A 17,075-nucleotide genomic window follows, 5' to 3' on the forward strand; every position below is an offset into this window, starting at 1 on the left:
TCAATTCTTAGGAGAAAGACCTTCTCAGAAGAGAAATCCAGGTGTGCAAAAGAAGTTATATACTCTTAAAAACCCCTCTCATGAGAGCACTAAGAATCAGGATTTCCCAAGATACCTGGGCATTGTGCAGTCTAAAATATGTAGTAAAGGTCTCACTAAAGAGTGAGATCTCGAATTTACTTCTAAATGAAACAATGAGCAAGTCCTCAGGGATATGTAAGTCAACTCCTAAAGCCAAACAGATTATACCCTGGCTCCAGCATCAATCATTTCACACTGATCTGCACTGCTGGGTGATTTCATGTGTAAGCAACTTATTTTTTTCTTGTTCTAAGTCAACATTTCAGTGCAAAGCAAAATGAATATAAATTATAATAAAGGTAAGAAAGCATTACAGTGACACCAAGTAAAAACTTAACCATTTCTGTAATATCAAATGGAAATATAAATGAAAAAGAGGTGACCTAGTTCTTGAACCAAGCTGAGACAATCCATGGGTTGCACGCTTGTTCCCCACTGATCCCCCCTCCCTTTTTTTTTTTTGGTAGAAACCAAGAAAAAGGAGTGAAAGCATTCATGGACTACATACATCACTGGCATTCAGGTATGCTCTCTTGGCTCTGATCAAGATTGGTGTGTCAAGGACTGGTGTGTATTTGTCCTTCATCTTCTCATACTGGATCTTATATTTTGTCTAAAAGAAATAATAAAAGGGAGAAGTTACATCTTCAGTCTTAGAAGCAGTTGCCAATCTCATATATATTAACACCTAGAGGTGCTATGCGGAGTGCACAGTCATTCTTGCAAAGCTCTTTGTCAAAACACTGGGAAATAAATGTGGCTGTTCAACTCTTACTAGATGTTCCAGATTCTGCAGCCAATCTGCCACAGATTCTGCAGACAAGTATTTAGAAGCACATATCTTGCAAAATATTTAAGTTCATAAGAAACATGTAGTCATTTACCACAAATTGTAAAGGAAACATGGAACTTAAGCATGAGTTACAATGCTAAATAAAGGGTGAACAGATTTGAGCCTTGAAGCCATCACCAAAATTAGAAATGAAACTTCTAAGCAGTTCAGAATATTGGTACCAAACGAAAGACCAATCTTACCTCACTGACCATGTCTTTTACATGCCTGGCATGTGTGAAGGCTGGAGTCTGATTACCAGCATGGTGATGAGGTCTCTCTTTCGTGGCAAGTGCCACATACAAATACTGCAAGACAGAAAGAATCCAAAAATATATATTTCAAGTAAGTTTTACTTTATCACCCTGAAAAATGACTGTAAGTTCACAATGCATAAACAACCAATTTATCCCAGGAGAAACTGGAGAGAATTGCACCCCTTCGCTTTCCATATTATCTCAGTCCAGCTTTTTCTATTACTCACAGTGTTCTGTAAATACTAGTAGTATCTTCACAAACCCCCAGGTCAAATGCACGTGACATTAATGCTGCATCTGCCCTACGTCCTCACCTCACTTTGATAAAAGCATCCAAACAGTCTGTTTTTCTCTGACGGATAACAACATTTTGTACTATTAACTCAGCAAAAACTATGTGAATGAAGATAATGAACAAATGGTAGATTGACAGAAGTACTTATTCCTCTGACAAAGTCAGAGCTTCAGAGAATCTGAACACAACAGACCACGGTTCTGTGCTTTGTTTCAGACAGCCAAAGTTGGATTTGTCCATCACAGAGATATGGCCAACATGAAAAATTACAGCCACTTAAAAATAAACACTGGCCATTTTTAAAAGTACCCCCTAGGAATTCCATGTTGGTTTGAAATGACATGGAAAGATTTTGCTGTACTTAAAAGGTAACGCTAAGAAAGAACCCCGATTGCTTTCCATTAGGAGAAATTTTTCACCTGGCTCTGTATTCTTTGTCCTTCCTTGGCTCTTAAGAAGTCAGGTGTGTTAAGGACGGAAGTGTATTTTGTCTTCAGCTCCTTGCCTGCAGCTCTGTAAACCAGCTAGAAAAAGAAAAGTCTGTGAATCATTTCTCCTGTTACATACATTCGTGTAACAGCTGCCCAAACGCAGCTTTGCAACTATAGCATCTCACGTATTTCTGAAAACAAAACAGTGAGAAGATCTGAGCTTTACTTAATTACAGCTACCAAAGATGAATTAAATTAACATAGAACTTACATCACTCAAATGGGTTTTTAGTTCCTGAACAGTCCTGTATCCAGGAGTATCCAATACCACACTGTATTTATCCCGCATCTTCTTTGCGCTATCAGTATATACATAATTAGACTGAAAGATAAAGGCAGTATTCACTTAGGAAGCTTTTATTATTCTTAGTTGCAAAGAACATTCACAGTGTAAAATAACAGTACTTTGAAACAAACAGCCAGAAGCACAGCAATACAGGCTGTCATTGGTCTTCACTTATTTTCATATACCTCATTTCTTGGATTACATATCGTGTGTCACTAAATGTACTGTTGTTATACATATATTCTTTTCATAAGAAAAGCCTTACCCAAAGCTTACGCAGCTGACGAGCACGGACCATATCAGGAGTATCATAAAGGAAGCAGCCCAAGCCTTGCAACCACTTCAGATCCTCTTTGTATTTATTCTGTAAGGCAATTAGGAAGAGAAAAACAGAATATTAACTTTGCAGACAAGTTCACTCATCAGTCCTTAAACACAATTACAAAGCATTTACCCATTACGGAGTAGAGTAAAAGCTGAATTCCACTTTCAGTATAAAAGTTCTGCATTCAAATACCAGGTATCTTAACAGAAAATACTTACATCACTTGTGATGTCCCCAACATAGCGGCAGTGCAACACCTGAGGAGTAAACGGCAAGGAAATCAAGTGTCCTTGCAACTTAAAGAAATCTGATTTGTAGATCAACTGAAAAACAAAGAAAAAAATAGTAAATCTCATGTAAGATTGTGCTGAATATTCTAAATATCTTCTATTTTTATGTTAGAATGGCACATACATCACTGACAGCTTCCTGCGTTGCTCTGACTTGACGGATTTCTGGTGTGTCTGGAGTAGTATGAATCTTATCCTTGTTCTTGTGGTACGTTGCCCGATACAACCTCTGTATCAAAGAAGACAGGATTCTACATGTTAAAAACTTGAACATAGCAAGAAATTTGGCAGAGTGTAAGTTCTTGTCTTTTTAGGCCAGCTGTTTTGCGAGATATTGCAGAACTAATGGATAAAAAGGGAACAACCATACATCTCACCAGCGAGACTATTTTTGATAGCAGCATCTCTAACACATGGAGAATCTAAGACCCCAATTCTATAAATATGTAAACACATATGCTTAATTTTCAAACTAGTAAAGTCAACAATCAAAGAAATGAGTACATATATATAACATTACAGAGATTCAATGTCAAAGACACAATAATTTCTGTACATCTTCAACCATACAGTAGCAGAATGGTATAAAATTAGGCTAGAAGTGATTGCATTGTAAGGTAGCAGTTTTACAGGACGGTGGAAAGCTAAGAGTCCTCAAGAACATTAAAAAGCCACACTGTCCAACTCCAAGGCTGAATCAGTGATCCCCTGCCATTCTTGATGGACATTTGTCTAGCCTGTTCTTAAAAGCCTCAGTGAACAGGGATCCTAAAATCTTTCCAGTCAATGTATTTTCATCCCTCAGATTTTGGGCACTATAAATACAAATGAGAACAAATACTGTACCTCATTAATGACTTGATTCACTTTCTTCACATTTTCAAACCCAACATCGTTAGGTCCCAGGGTGTAGCCTTTAGCTTTCATATGTTCATAAGCTTCTTTATATTTCAGCTATAAAGTGGGAAAGAAAATATTTTAGATTGAACAAAAGTATATAGAAACTGAATTTCCTTATGCTTCTAGTTACACTGCTGTTCTGGCAATAATTTATGTAGTTTTTTAGATTCAGATTTTTAGAGATAGTCAAATGAGCTACATCAGATCTAAATAGGAATCATCAGTATTTTTACCTTTATGATGTCACCCAACATTAATAACATTTTAAATTTCTCTTATGTCTAATATGATATGCACATCTGTCTGAGGAAACTTTTATTTTGACAGTAATTGCTTCAATTCTGTCAATGTAAACATCACCAGTGTTGGGAGCTAAGTGCACTAGTAAGAACTGGTTGCTGTGACTAGGCATACCAGAGGTGTCAGTCCTTGCCTGAGCAATGCTGTCGACGCATCTGTCTTCAGCACTGCTTCTGTCCTCATTTTCTGGATGGGCACTGGTCCTCCCTCACAAGTAGCTCGTCTCTAGCTCTGTTTGTAGCCTGGTTTCAATTCCCATCTCTTGGATTTACTTTGGACCTATGCTGTAGTTAGCTTGTCTCCAATTTCTGTTCTGTCTCCTGTACCTTCTGACTGTAGGGACCTGGATGGAGGTTGACTCTCACCTTGTCAGAGACTTGATGCAATCTGCTATCAGCACCCTGCTCTACCTACCTTGCTCAGTGGGACTTCACACTGGCTGATGAATTCACTGTTTGAATCATGGTCATCATCAGTTCCTGGCTCAGGCAAACACATGGAACTACCCTACTCTTGTTGCTTTCTGGCAACCATTCTCACACCTGAGAAATAACTGCCTCAACGGTTGTGTACTCCTAGAAAACAGGCACCAAATTTTCCCTGACAACTCACGTTATAGAAGGACACAGTACATTACTTACATCACTGCCAATGTGCTGGACATGTTTAGCATGCTGGAAGCCAGGAGTATCTTTGGGAAGACTGTATCCCGTTGGAAGAGCTTTCAAACCAGCCCAGCGATACAAATTCTGTAGGGAAGCAGGGGGATGAATTGAGAGGGGGAGAAGGAGAGTCTTTGAGACAACTGTGTGTAGTATTTGAGAGTATTCATTAGCTACAGAGAAAACCTCTTATACACACTTGGCAATAGGTTTCCCAAACATTTGTATTATAACGCCTGCTTGCAGATTAAACAAGGACATACAAGGACATTGTCCCACTTTATTTTCATGCAGTGAAATTCAGCTTCCATATCTGAAGAGCTAAATAAAGACCAGCGGTTAAAGAATCTGGGTTTTGAATCTCAGAAAACACCGTGGACTTGCAGAAAGGAAAGATCAAGATAAAATATGAACATGCATCAAACAGAAAAAATAATGTGGACATTTTTATGGGGGCATTCTGATTAAAACTAAATTTTTATACTTACTTCACTCTGTATCTTGTTTGCATGATGTGCCCGCTGCAAATCTACTGTTTTGTCAGTAGGAATCATTTTGCCTCTAACTTTTTTTAAGTAGTCACCACGATAGATAACCTAAGAAAAATTAGAGGAGAGTCATAACGGTGATGCTTTGTCACAGTATGTATTATTTGCATACACATGGGAACATCTTCCAAAAAAACTGGATGACATTCTTTTGAATTCAGGCAATTAATGATTTCAGTGTCTGCGATTTAGCCATTAAATAATTAGTGATGCCTTAATAAAGGTAGGGCCAAAGAGCTGTACACAATAAGCAATGAAATAATGACTACATATATTAAAGACACATTTCCGGAACCTGTGAAGAAATTGCACACAGAGTATTGGAGGTGAAACACTTACTTCACTGGCATTCAAGCCACTGAGGATATTCTGGACATAGACGGGAGTGTCCATGACCACAGTGTATTTGCTCTTCATCTTGTCTGCATCAGATTTGTACTTGATCTGCAGAGAGAAATTCAAGAACTCTAGTCCGTAAGACTTGTTACTGTTAACCGATTTTATTGTATTTTTATATTTACAGTAATTACTATTTATTTTATTACTCATGAACCAGCATCAACACAGAAAATGTCTTGAAATTAAGGCTGCATAAATGAATATGGCACCTGACTACGCAAGAACTCCTATCAAGAAATAGTGGGAAATGTCACTAGAATATTCATATGCGCCATGTGATGTGTACCCAACCTACTTCTGACACACAACTTAATAGGGGACATACAATCTGGAAAAGCGTAATGATTATTCCCCCACTTTAAAGCCTTAATCCCAAGCTAAGGATATCTTTACACTGATGGAGTCAACAGCTTCACCCAGTTTAGCACTGCCTTCAAATTTACTTAGTATACATTCAAGTCCTGCTTCCAAGTCATTTATAAAGACACTCAAGAGAACTGGCTCCAAAATGGAGCCTGGGGGAAGACAGCTCGTAGATATTTCAGCAGAGAAGGATATATAACATTTTTCAGGCCATATCTGAATTGGAATAAAGCTACTCCATCCTGTTAATACAATGCTTTGAAAAATATTAAGTAGTAAGTAGAAACAGTGCGTCCAGTTCAGACTCACATCACTGCGAAGGTCGTAGGCATGTTTAGCATGGAGAATCTCAGGAGTGTCCCAAACAAAGCAGCCAATGCCTTTCAGCCAGTTAAGATCATCCTTGTACACCACCTAAGATATCCAAGAAAAGAAGCAATCTAAGATTTTCAGTACAACCGAACCCCTTATCGTTGAGTTAGTCTGAAACACAACTCTCAAATGATAGCAGGTTAATGTTTACTGGTTTTTGACATTTTTGTTTTGAGAAAATCCAAACAATTCCTTTTGGAATTAAAATGATTTTTCTTCAGCACTTCAAGAACTGCAAGGTGTTGGCCCAGAGCCTATTCTGATAACACTGAAACGATGCATACCAAGCCACATTTCAGTATAGACTGATTTGTCTGTATTACAAAAACATGATATAGATGCTTTTTAGTTGTACATAATAGATACGAGTGGGAACCACAGAGTGTTCCAATCAAGATTCTGCAAAATCATTTTCTCTACAGAGCACAAATGCAAGAATCCTTTAAAAAGTGAACCACAAACACTTGTGAACTTACATCACTGATCTGATCAGCTACTTTTCGAACATGTGCATTGATCTGAAGATCTGGTAGGCAGATCCAGTCATGGAGATGTGTGCGGTAATCAATTTCACTGATCTTCTTCTGTGCATCTTTAGCAGCAATTATGTCTACCATGTCTGGAATAATGTGGACTTTGGCTTTATTCTTTTCATAGGTTTCCTTGTACAGGCGCTGCAGAATTAAAACATTCACATTAATAATACTGACAAATAGCCTCAAGTATTAACTGTTGATAAAGTTGAGGTGAAAGAATGTAGTATTCTACTAATATTTTCATGGATTGTTATAGTTGGAGAACAAGCATTTTGGCTATGACTAACATTTCCATCTCATCTACTCTTAGGATTTGCAGACATGGAACCTTCAAGCTTATCATAAAAAGTAAAGGGTGCTAAAATACAATTTGCCAAATTTTCATGGCACTCATGTTAAAAAGAGACAGGCCAGTGCACTGTTTCATATATTAACATATTAGATTTAGAGGTTTAGAACAGACAATTCAACAGTTGATGTAGAAGCCTGAAAAGATATTTGTGGGCGATTACCATATTTAGCAAATACTGAACACTGCCAAATGCATATTGAAATGCATTATCTGTGTTGATTGTAAGAAAACAACACTTACATCAATATTAAGCTTTCCAACTCTAAGGCACCTTGCTGTATTGGGATCATCCTCAACACTTCTAGGTAGTGTGTACAGAGCTTTAAACTTGTCGTATTCTTCTCGGTATTTTACCTAAGCAAATGCAAAGAAAGACAACAAATGACAAATTCCAGTTAGAAAATTGTAATTTTAGAACCAAATCAATCAGTAAGCAAACTATTCAGTTCAGTCCAAAAAGTAGAGAAAGCATTTAAAGCAGGATCTTGGTTTTCCATTTTATTTTTAGCTGCAAAGAAAATGCACTGTAACTACTGAAAAAGTAACAACAGCTAGCTAGAAGATTTTTAAATAACTACATTGAGTTTACTAGTTATTTTTACTGTTACAGCTCTTTCCTTTAAATCTATCCAAGAGAGCGATCTCTCATTAGCCTTTGCTCAGTAATGTGACAAATCACGTCCTTCTACAATCAGTACAGTAACATTTAAAAACATATAGAATATTTGGTGTTTTCTCTGACTTAGGCAATTTAGGCTAAAAGAGAACTAACTATAATTTTCTTAGAAATTGTTTCTATTATAAAATACAATTTTTTTCCCATAAAAAGGAGCAGCAAAGGACTATCTAACTGCTAGTCAAATTATTCTCACAGAAAAATGATTTTCTACAGATACATATTTAAACTAAAAACAGAAGATTCTACAACTCTAAGATATTTAAATGCTTTGACACTTATATGCAAGACACGAAGGCTTTAATTGCTAGAACTGATATGATTAAAAAAAAATCAAAGTATTTTATTCACTTACAATACTAGCATTATGCTTCAGTTCTTTTGCACGTGCTAGGGATACAGCATCAGAGGGCATTATGTAGCTAGTAGCTTTCACCCTGTCCCAGGCTTCCTTGTAGAGATTCTGTGGGGAATAGAAAGTCTCTATGAGTGGAAAGATTCCCTGGATAATAACCAGTGTCCAGTAAAAATGAATATCCCTTCTGTTGTGATTATTTATTTTACACCTTAACTATTACTTTACAGAAATTAAGACAGTACAGTAGTATAATCTTGATAGCACACACAAAAGGTAACAAAGATCTTTCCCATTAGTTTTATCCATACTCATACAAGAACTCTTTTTGGTTCAGGTGCAACTTTCTTCACAGAACCCATTTATTAATGCTTGTATTTTGACAAGACTGAATTACAAATAGGAAAATATGCCCTCTGCCTGACATTCAGTATCTTCTCCATATTCAGACAATGCAGAGGACTATCACTGACTTTGCTACATTTCATATTTGTAAACTTATCTTCAAACAGAGAGGACAAACAAAATAAAATCAAATCTCTCAGTAGTACCTTCATAGAAAAGCACTTACATTGCTAAAAAGATGTTTCAGATTTTGAACTCTTTCAGAGTCTGCTGTTTCAGTCACAGTTGTATACTTGTCCTTAGTTTTATGGTAATCTTCTTTGTATTTAACCTATAAAATGAAAGACGGAGTCAGTGATCTTGTCTCAATTCTCAGAAGGAGCAAAGGAAAAAAAACTGAGTAGAAAAGTAGAAAAGAAGGGGAGACTCACATCACTGGCATTTATACCACTCTGCACTGCAGTCACATAGACTGGTGTATCAGTAACAACACCAAAGTTCTGAAAATTCTCTTTTCCAGCAGCTGTATATTTTATCTAAGGAAACAGAAAAAAAAAGTTGAGAATGACCACAAAATTCCCTGCTAACTTCCTTTAAAATCAGACAACAGAAGCATGGGATTACAGTCCAAGCAAGACCAACTTGAAGTTACTGCTGTACCAAAGAAATGCTTCTACGTAGAAATAGAGGCAAGTATGAACTACATAATAAAGAAAATTGTAGGTAATTGTAAAGCATGTCTAGGCTAAGAGAACAATCAACAAGGCAACGGATACCCTTCTCCCAACATAAATAACTTAACTGAGTTATGTTGTGCGCAAAATGAGTGTTACCTTCTCACTGTTAAAAACCACAATGCTGCAGTACTTCCCTTCTCCCAGTTTTTCTGCTTTTTTAGCAACAAGAATTATCAAGACTCCACAGACTAAGCTGCAAGATTGCATTGCAATAATTAGAAAAAGTATCTTGAATGTAATTATTTCATTCTGCTTTCAAGGAGGATAGGTTTAACTCCCAGTGAATCATAAATGGAGAAAAAAAAATCTTATATACATTTACTTATTTGAGGACAACTTGCTTACTTGGCTCTGGAGGTCATATGATTTTTTAGCATGCAGGATTTGTGGAGTATCCCAGACATAGCATCCAATTCCCTTCAGCCAATTTAAGTCATCTTTATACACCACCTATACAGGAAAAAAGACAACTAATTAGGAAGAAATTTGCCGTTTGAAGAAAATACTATTATTTTTACTTCATTCAGCTTTTGCCACTTGTGCAAACTCAATGCACCACATCGCAGGCTTATTCAGCAATTACAATCTACCTGGAAATTTAAATGTGTGCACACACAACACTTGGTATGACCCATTTCACACTTTGAATGATTTTTATCCACAGGTTTTACATGGAAAAGTAAGACAATTATACATCATATTAACAGGCCAGGAAATGAACACATCATTATATTTTATTAGAAAGGTTTTTTGCCCGAGTAGAGATACTGCTGAGTATTTAATATGAAATTCAAGTATCATCTGCAGCTATAGGATACAACCTCAAAGAGAAGTCTTTTCTGTACTCATCCAGGAGGACTGTGCAAGCTGTCCTGGCTCCTGTGCACATTAATTGGTGATCACTGCAGCACAGCAACACTTTGACTCTACAATGGTACACCCGCATCCCATCTCTGCATGTGCCAGGGGGTAAGCATTCTACATAGTCTCAACCAGTCAATCTGGTGAACTTTGGGAAGGCTTTGCAAATTTTAACTTCTTAAGTTTGTCCAATTTACAAGTGAGAGAGAAATAAGTAGATCATTAAGATCCCCCCCAGAAAATGTAAAAAACTTTGGTACTATGACACTAAACAATCTAAGACCATGGTTACCAATTTCATGTTTAAATACTGCAAAAATATCTGAAAGCATTTGATATTTAAATATCTTGAAAAAATGGCTTCGTAAAATGTTAAATACATACATCACTCAAAATTTCCTGGGCCCTTCTTGCTTGAATAACATCATGTTCTTCAGGAGAACAATTCCAGTGATGGAGGTAAGTTCGGTATTCAAGGTCACTGAGAATATACTGGCACTTCTTAGCTAGCACGTGATTCATCATATCACTTGGAATATGGACTCTTGTTTTAGTGTCTTCATAATTCTTTCTGTATGCCAACTAAAAAGCAAAGATTGAGGAAAAGGAAAAAGAGTGAACAGTGTTCTCCTGCCTAATTTTGACTCCAGTAGACAACAGGTTGTAGCACAATCTCAGGCTAATCTTACTTTAGTGGCTAAACTCCGATGGAATTCAGTAGGATGAAGTCTGAATTTAGACATTAATCACCATTTATTCTGACAAGGTACTAGAAAGACAAGAACAATCTCCTTCACTGGCAGATTTAACAGTGTGTGTGAAAAGTAACACTACAAGATAAGAAATGCATATGTTACAAACTTCTTTAATCCAGATCATCTCCCTTTTCAAAAGGAGACATCATATTTGGGATTATGTTAACTGTGCCCTGCATGACATGTTATACATTCAGAGGTGATGACAAAACATTTAACGTACATTTACCTTTTTTTTTTCTTTTCTTTTTCTTTTTTTTTTTTTTGCTAATAAAGCAAAAGTATCTCAGGCCATATTGTATTTCTTGCTGATCAGATTCTTAATATAAAATAGAAAACTATAATAGGTCCAATAGGTTAAAAAAAATCCATCTTAATCTCTTAAATCATTTCAAATTCAATTATTCAACCCAAATACATTCAGGAAAGCATACGGAAAATACTATTACTGATGTTAATAAGCATAGCATTACTTATGTTCAGTATGAGAGAGACACTAATAATACAGGAAACAGAAACTATTGGGGGAAGGAAGGATGATTCTCTCCTCACCGCGCTCCTTATTTTCTGGAATGCTAACGAATGAACGACGCTGGGGAAATCTCCGATATCCTTCCCAGCCAGATAATGGCCTTTCAGCTTCTCATATATCTCCTTATATTTAAGCTGCAAAATAAACATGGTGAAATTTTAAAGTTCATGTTCACAAGAGATAGGAAAATAAAAAGAAGGAAAGGAAAATTCATACTAACCTCACTATTCACGTAGTTTGCATGCTTGGCTCCAACAAGTGGAATGTATTTTGCATCCAATGTATACCCAATGGGCTTGCAGACTTCCCAGTCTCTTTTATAAAGTTTCTAGGTAAACAGAATACAGATTTTGATATAAGATCCATTATATGTTCCAAGAGGTCTGATTCTGTTTCTTTTGCTCATATGGAATATGTTTTTATAGACCAGTTCCTCTTTCCATCAATCATCCCAATAAAGTAAATGAAGAATGTTCATTCAGAACATATATTTGGTCTAAGACAGAGCTCCAATTCAGGAGAGTACTGGAGCACAAACATGAACTGATCTCTCTAGATCTGCTTTCTTGAAATGGTGACCTGGAATTCAACATTTGTCATCCAGAAAAGTAACAGAAATATTCAAAATGTAGACGTGAACTGCTGTTTAGAAGTGTGGTATAGAACTGACCTTGATAACATTACAGATAATTTGTTTGAAACGGTGAAAAATCTCCAAGTAAAACTTGTATTTACTGTAAGAGCAGTAATTGTGGCAATGGATCTTTTTTAATATATCATGTTTTAAATACTGAATACATTGACTTTCAGACTAGACTACAAAGACTTGACATATAAATTAGTCACTTACACTTCCAAAAGTAGGCATTTCCAATTAAAATTAGTGAGACTACTGGTAAGTAACTGCTTAATATAAATCACCTTAAATTTTCCTCTCATAAAAAAATAATTGTAAATTCACATCGCACAATCACAACTATACTACTGCTCCTCGTACTTCCAAACACCACACAGCAGTACTTTGAGATCAGTTCAGTGAGGAAAGAAATGATCGTTAAACTAACTGTTCTGACTGGGAAAAACTGAAAAACAAAGAGATTAAATGACATTTCCAGTGCCCCGTGGTAAACTAATGACAGAAGCAGAATAGTATTCTGAAGTTCAGTCTATATTCTGTTGCTTTCAAAACTAACTGCAGCTCAGTTAGGTATTTATCAAACCTTACATCGCTATATAGTAAGGACATGTCTCTGGCATGATTCAGTTCAGGAGTATCATCAGACCCAATGTACTGGCCTTTCTCCAGGTTAAATGTTTCTTTGTATTTCAGCTACAAGAGAAAAGAAACACTGAGTTAATGCCACGACAGAAATAAATTATCTCAACTAGTCCATTTATAAGAAGTAGCCATTTATTTTCTGTTACGTTACCACATCTTCAGAAATGTTTTATAGTGCATTTCAACCACTATGGTACACAGACAAGTGTCATGAGTAAAACTTTAGTAAAATGAAACATGCTTATCAGCAATTACAAGTTAGCAGCCACACCATGAACTCCACTAGCTCACCAAATACAAGACTCAATTTTATATCACTATAAAGAAAATCTATATCAACTGTAAATAAGGGATAATCTATATTTGTCTACAGAAAAATGTAAAATGCTTTGTTGTAGCAATATTGAGTTATTTATATATTCTTACTGAACAACTTACTCAATAAAAGTCTACTGTAAATAAGCGTGCATATGCACAAACACATACACACACAGAGCTAAACACAGTACAGGCTAGCAAAAACAATTAAGTCATCTAACAATATTGAAAGGAAAACAAAAGTACATACATCACTCTGATTGACAGAGTTAATCTTTGCCAAGACAATGTCTGGAGTGTCAACCACACTGGTGTATTTAGAAAAGTTTTCAATGGCATCTTTCGTATATGCTCTCTGCAAAGAGATGAAATATTTTCTTAAACACTGCGCATGAGAAAGAAGAGCTAACCACACAATGACTAAAATACTTTCTTACCTTATTTATCAGCTCCTGTGCATGCTTAACTTTCTTATGTTCCACTGAACCCAGAGGAATCCAGCCACAACCACGGAGCCATTCCAAGTCAGATTTATATATGTTCTAAATAACAAAATTACAAAAAAAAAAAAAAAAAAAAGAAGAAGAAATTAAGTACTTCAGCCTTATGTAATATGAAAAATACACTCAGACCAAACAAACTGGAAATTACATGGTATGTATGTGAAATCACTTACATCGCTTTGCAGATCATAGGCCTTCCTTGCCTGAATACAATCATTCTGGTCAGGGTGGCATGTCCACTGATGCAGGTAATGGCGGTAGTCAACATCACTGACCAATGCCTGACACTCTTTTGCTGCTACAACTGACATAATATCAGCAGGGATGTGAATTTTGGATTTTGTTTTGTGGTAATTTGATTTATACAATCTGTCATTCTGGATCTCGCCTGCATGTTCAAACCACACCAGTTTGGGATCATCTCTCATGCTGGCAACTCCAACGTAGTGACCTCTTTGTTTGACATAGTCAGCTTTGTATTTAAGCTGAAGAGGGGAGAAAAAAAGTAACAATCAATACTGATTATATCTACTCTTCTTTTAACTCATGAAGAGCTATGGCTTTGTCAACACAAAGAACAAATGAGACTGTTTTATTAAGCTGTCAACTGCAGTCTTTCATTTTCAATCCATGATCATACAAAATTAGGAGACAAACAGTAATGTTACTTTGTCCAGTCCTTCCACTTCAAAATGTATAATTTTCTAGACTAATATGCTACCATCTTTCAGTAGGGGCATTTTCAAAACAAAAGGAAAACCCAGCTAGAAAATGTCTGCTAATAAAGCACTTAGCCTCAGTTTTCCAGCACATTTTTGTAACACATTATTTAAGACTGTCTGAAGAGTTGACCTTTGTTTAAGGCATTTACACCACATTTTTAACAAAATGCGCACTGAGTGGCTAACCAAGTGTCATGCAAGAGCTTCAACTCTCACTACACAAAACTTTGAAGTTTAATGGACATATCATCTAACAGTTTCTCAAAGAGGAAGCCTCCATAATATGACAGAAAGTGAAATCAGAGCTATAGATAACAATCATCAGATCTATTAATTTTTTTTTAAAGCTTATAAAATATGAAATGTTACCTTAAATGACTTTGAAAGAACTGCTTCTGGAGAAACTAAAGGTGGAAGAAAGAATCTGACCTTTCAATACTGGTATCCATAAAAATCATAATATCAAAAATGTCTGAATTGTCTGGAGGACAGTGAACTTCATCAGTCATAAAACGTCCACTGGATGTTATCCCTAACACAAAGCTTTGCATATCTTTCATTGAATTTGCAAGGCCTTTAACATTTTTAAGCTTCTAAGCACTTGCTTTCCTAACGTGATGAGAAAAATTATTACCTCACTTTGGACATCATTTGAGTGTTTGGCATGACGGATCTGCACAGTGTCAGGAGGTAAGAGATAACCAGTGGCTTTCTCTTTCTCCCAGCTTTCCTTGTATAAACTCTGTGGAAAATAGAAGAGAGGAGAAAGGAGAAATTCAAAACTACTGGAGTCACAGGTGTTACTAAATATATGTAAGGTATAATAAAGTGCAAATAAAATGAACCCTTTCTCCAGGGTGTTCTTAATACGGCAAGTTTTCTAAATCCCTCAGAAGAGTTATTAATATGAGTAGAAACTATCATATGTTCAAGGAGAGAACATGTACCTGATTAAGAATTCTGGCCGCCTCTCGTGCCATATCTAGCTGCGGTGTATCAGTTAGAGTATAATTTGACTTAACCTCATTCCAATCTTTGTGGTATTTAATCTAGAACAGAGGAAAAAAAAAACAAGTGCTTCACAACATCATCACAACATATGAAAAACACAATACCGAGACCTGTATTTTATGCATAAAATAATGTATAAAAACCTGAACTTTCAAGGCTATTAAATGTGATACATTAAGTATACATCCAGATGGCCGTATATTTTTAAAGGAAGCTATGCAAGAAAAGATTGTAAAGAATTTCTCAGGAAAAATTTTTGAAAACTTGTTCCACTGCAGCTGGATAGACAGGGATATATCTTCAGAAGATGAAGTTACACTCGTTGTTTGGTCTACAAGGCTCCACAGCCAAGTGCCAAACTACAGCAAGAAGTACTTGAACCAGGACAGATTTTAAGTTTTGCAAGATCAGTTCTCTCTATCCAGCATAACCTTTACATGAATGGGGAATCCTAGCATCTACTAATCACTGATATATATATTGAGCCATGTTCCCAAGGACAGGACATGACCAAATGCGTGCATGAGCTTGAAGAGCAGTAGGCTATTCAATTCAACTTTGTCATTACCATCCATTTACCAGCGTTTGAATTAATCCAAGTGTTTAACTTAGCATGTTCTCTACCAGCTGCATATTGAAAAAAGCACAAATTCATGAACTGAGAGGGGGTCACGTCACTGTATCTTCACACGCCAGCTTCTCACAGACTTCAAAAACACAAAGAATGGCAAGCTGACAGCACACCAATGATTGTTGCAGTACAGTAATTAACTGGACAGTTAAAGATTGCATTGACTTAATTGAGAAGGAGTAAGCGTTATGGTTGCCACAGTACATGCAGTTACTTATGTACATGTTGTCAATTGTCACCAAAGGTATCAGCCAAGACAGAAAAGGAAGTGACTGTCACAGAACTAGCAGTGGCTTTCCACAAGTCTAGGAGTGATCTTATGCTGCTTGAGGAGCTTCTTCCCACAGATGGGATAAAGGGATAGAGATGAGATAGTGACATTCTGTTCAACTTTATGTCAAACATTAACAGAATCCCCCAAGTCTGATCCAGTATTATTTTGCCTTTTTTTTTTTTTTTTTAAATCAAATACTGCCACACACAGACCAAGTTACCAGCCTGACAAGTTGCCAGCAAACTTACATCACTAAGAATTTCACCACTTTTCTTCGCTGTGACATAATCAACTCTGTCTGCCACTGGAGTAAAGTGAAGTGTTTCGGCTTTTGTACGATACTTTCTCTGTGCAACAGAAAAGGTGAGAATACGGTCAGATTATAGTGGAACTCTTTACAGCTAACACAGCAATTCTGACTATACAGAGAACAAAACAAAGGTTACATCGAATGAAAAAAACTCTACGTGTTGAATACTGTGGAAATAATCCAGTTGTGTTTTTTGCAACAAAAATAAATGAAATACTGACGTATTTTACCATTAAAAAATACTGAAAATTACAACTACTCCTGAGGAAATCTTAATGCTGAAAACTCTTTGGTTACCTCATTCAGTAGGTCTCCGGCATGTTTGACATGATTTATTCCAAGTGAATCATTTGGCAACCATCCAATTCCTCGTAGCCATTCTAAATCAGATTTGTAAACAGCCTGAGAAAACAAAATAGAGTTTGTGCTGTTAACCACAGTTCCCTGTACAATCCAGCAAGATCCATGCAGAATGGC

General features: G+C 36.4%; 1 protein-coding gene across 50 annotated transcripts in view; it reads right to left on the reverse strand.

Moving 5' to 3' along the window:
• The window catches only part of NEB (nebulin), a 119,752-nt gene that overhangs the window by 39,376 nt on the left and 63,301 nt on the right, over window positions 1-17,075 (reverse strand). For all 50 annotated transcript variants that reach the window (XM_040704391.2, XM_040704414.2, XM_025152552.3 and 47 more), the window contains 29 exons: window positions 16,896-17,000; window positions 16,537-16,635; window positions 15,320-15,421; window positions 15,007-15,114; window positions 13,824-14,135; window positions 13,585-13,689; window positions 13,398-13,502; window positions 12,776-12,880; window positions 11,771-11,878; window positions 11,571-11,684; window positions 10,648-10,845; window positions 9,748-9,852; window positions 9,097-9,201; window positions 8,892-8,996; window positions 8,321-8,428; window positions 7,530-7,643; window positions 6,878-7,075; window positions 6,339-6,443; window positions 5,607-5,711; window positions 5,208-5,315; window positions 4,699-4,806; window positions 3,704-3,811; window positions 2,982-3,086; window positions 2,786-2,890; window positions 2,508-2,606; window positions 2,168-2,278; window positions 1,885-1,989; window positions 1,117-1,221; window positions 590-694 (listed from right to left, as the gene is read on the reverse strand). In XM_040704391.2, the coding sequence (XP_040560325.1) occupies window positions 590-694; window positions 1,117-1,221; window positions 1,885-1,989; window positions 2,168-2,278; window positions 2,508-2,606; window positions 2,786-2,890; window positions 2,982-3,086; window positions 3,704-3,811; window positions 4,699-4,806; window positions 5,208-5,315; window positions 5,607-5,711; window positions 6,339-6,443; window positions 6,878-7,075; window positions 7,530-7,643; window positions 8,321-8,428; window positions 8,892-8,996; window positions 9,097-9,201; window positions 9,748-9,852; window positions 10,648-10,845; window positions 11,571-11,684; window positions 11,771-11,878; window positions 12,776-12,880; window positions 13,398-13,502; window positions 13,585-13,689; window positions 13,824-14,135; window positions 15,007-15,114; window positions 15,320-15,421; window positions 16,537-16,635; window positions 16,896-17,000 (3,465 nt within the window). The remainder of the gene's footprint in view (window positions 1-589; window positions 695-1,116; window positions 1,222-1,884; window positions 1,990-2,167; window positions 2,279-2,507; window positions 2,607-2,785; window positions 2,891-2,981; window positions 3,087-3,703; window positions 3,812-4,698; window positions 4,807-5,207; window positions 5,316-5,606; window positions 5,712-6,338; window positions 6,444-6,877; window positions 7,076-7,529; window positions 7,644-8,320; window positions 8,429-8,891; window positions 8,997-9,096; window positions 9,202-9,747; window positions 9,853-10,647; window positions 10,846-11,570; window positions 11,685-11,770; window positions 11,879-12,775; window positions 12,881-13,397; window positions 13,503-13,584; window positions 13,690-13,823; window positions 14,136-15,006; window positions 15,115-15,319; window positions 15,422-16,536; window positions 16,636-16,895; window positions 17,001-17,075) is intronic.

The sequence above is a fragment of the Gallus gallus genome, chromosome 7 (assembly GCF_016699485.2).
Source record: "Gallus gallus isolate bGalGal1 chromosome 7, bGalGal1.mat.broiler.GRCg7b, whole genome shotgun sequence".
NCBI classification, from domain to species: domain Eukaryota; kingdom Metazoa; phylum Chordata; class Aves; order Galliformes; family Phasianidae; genus Gallus; species Gallus gallus.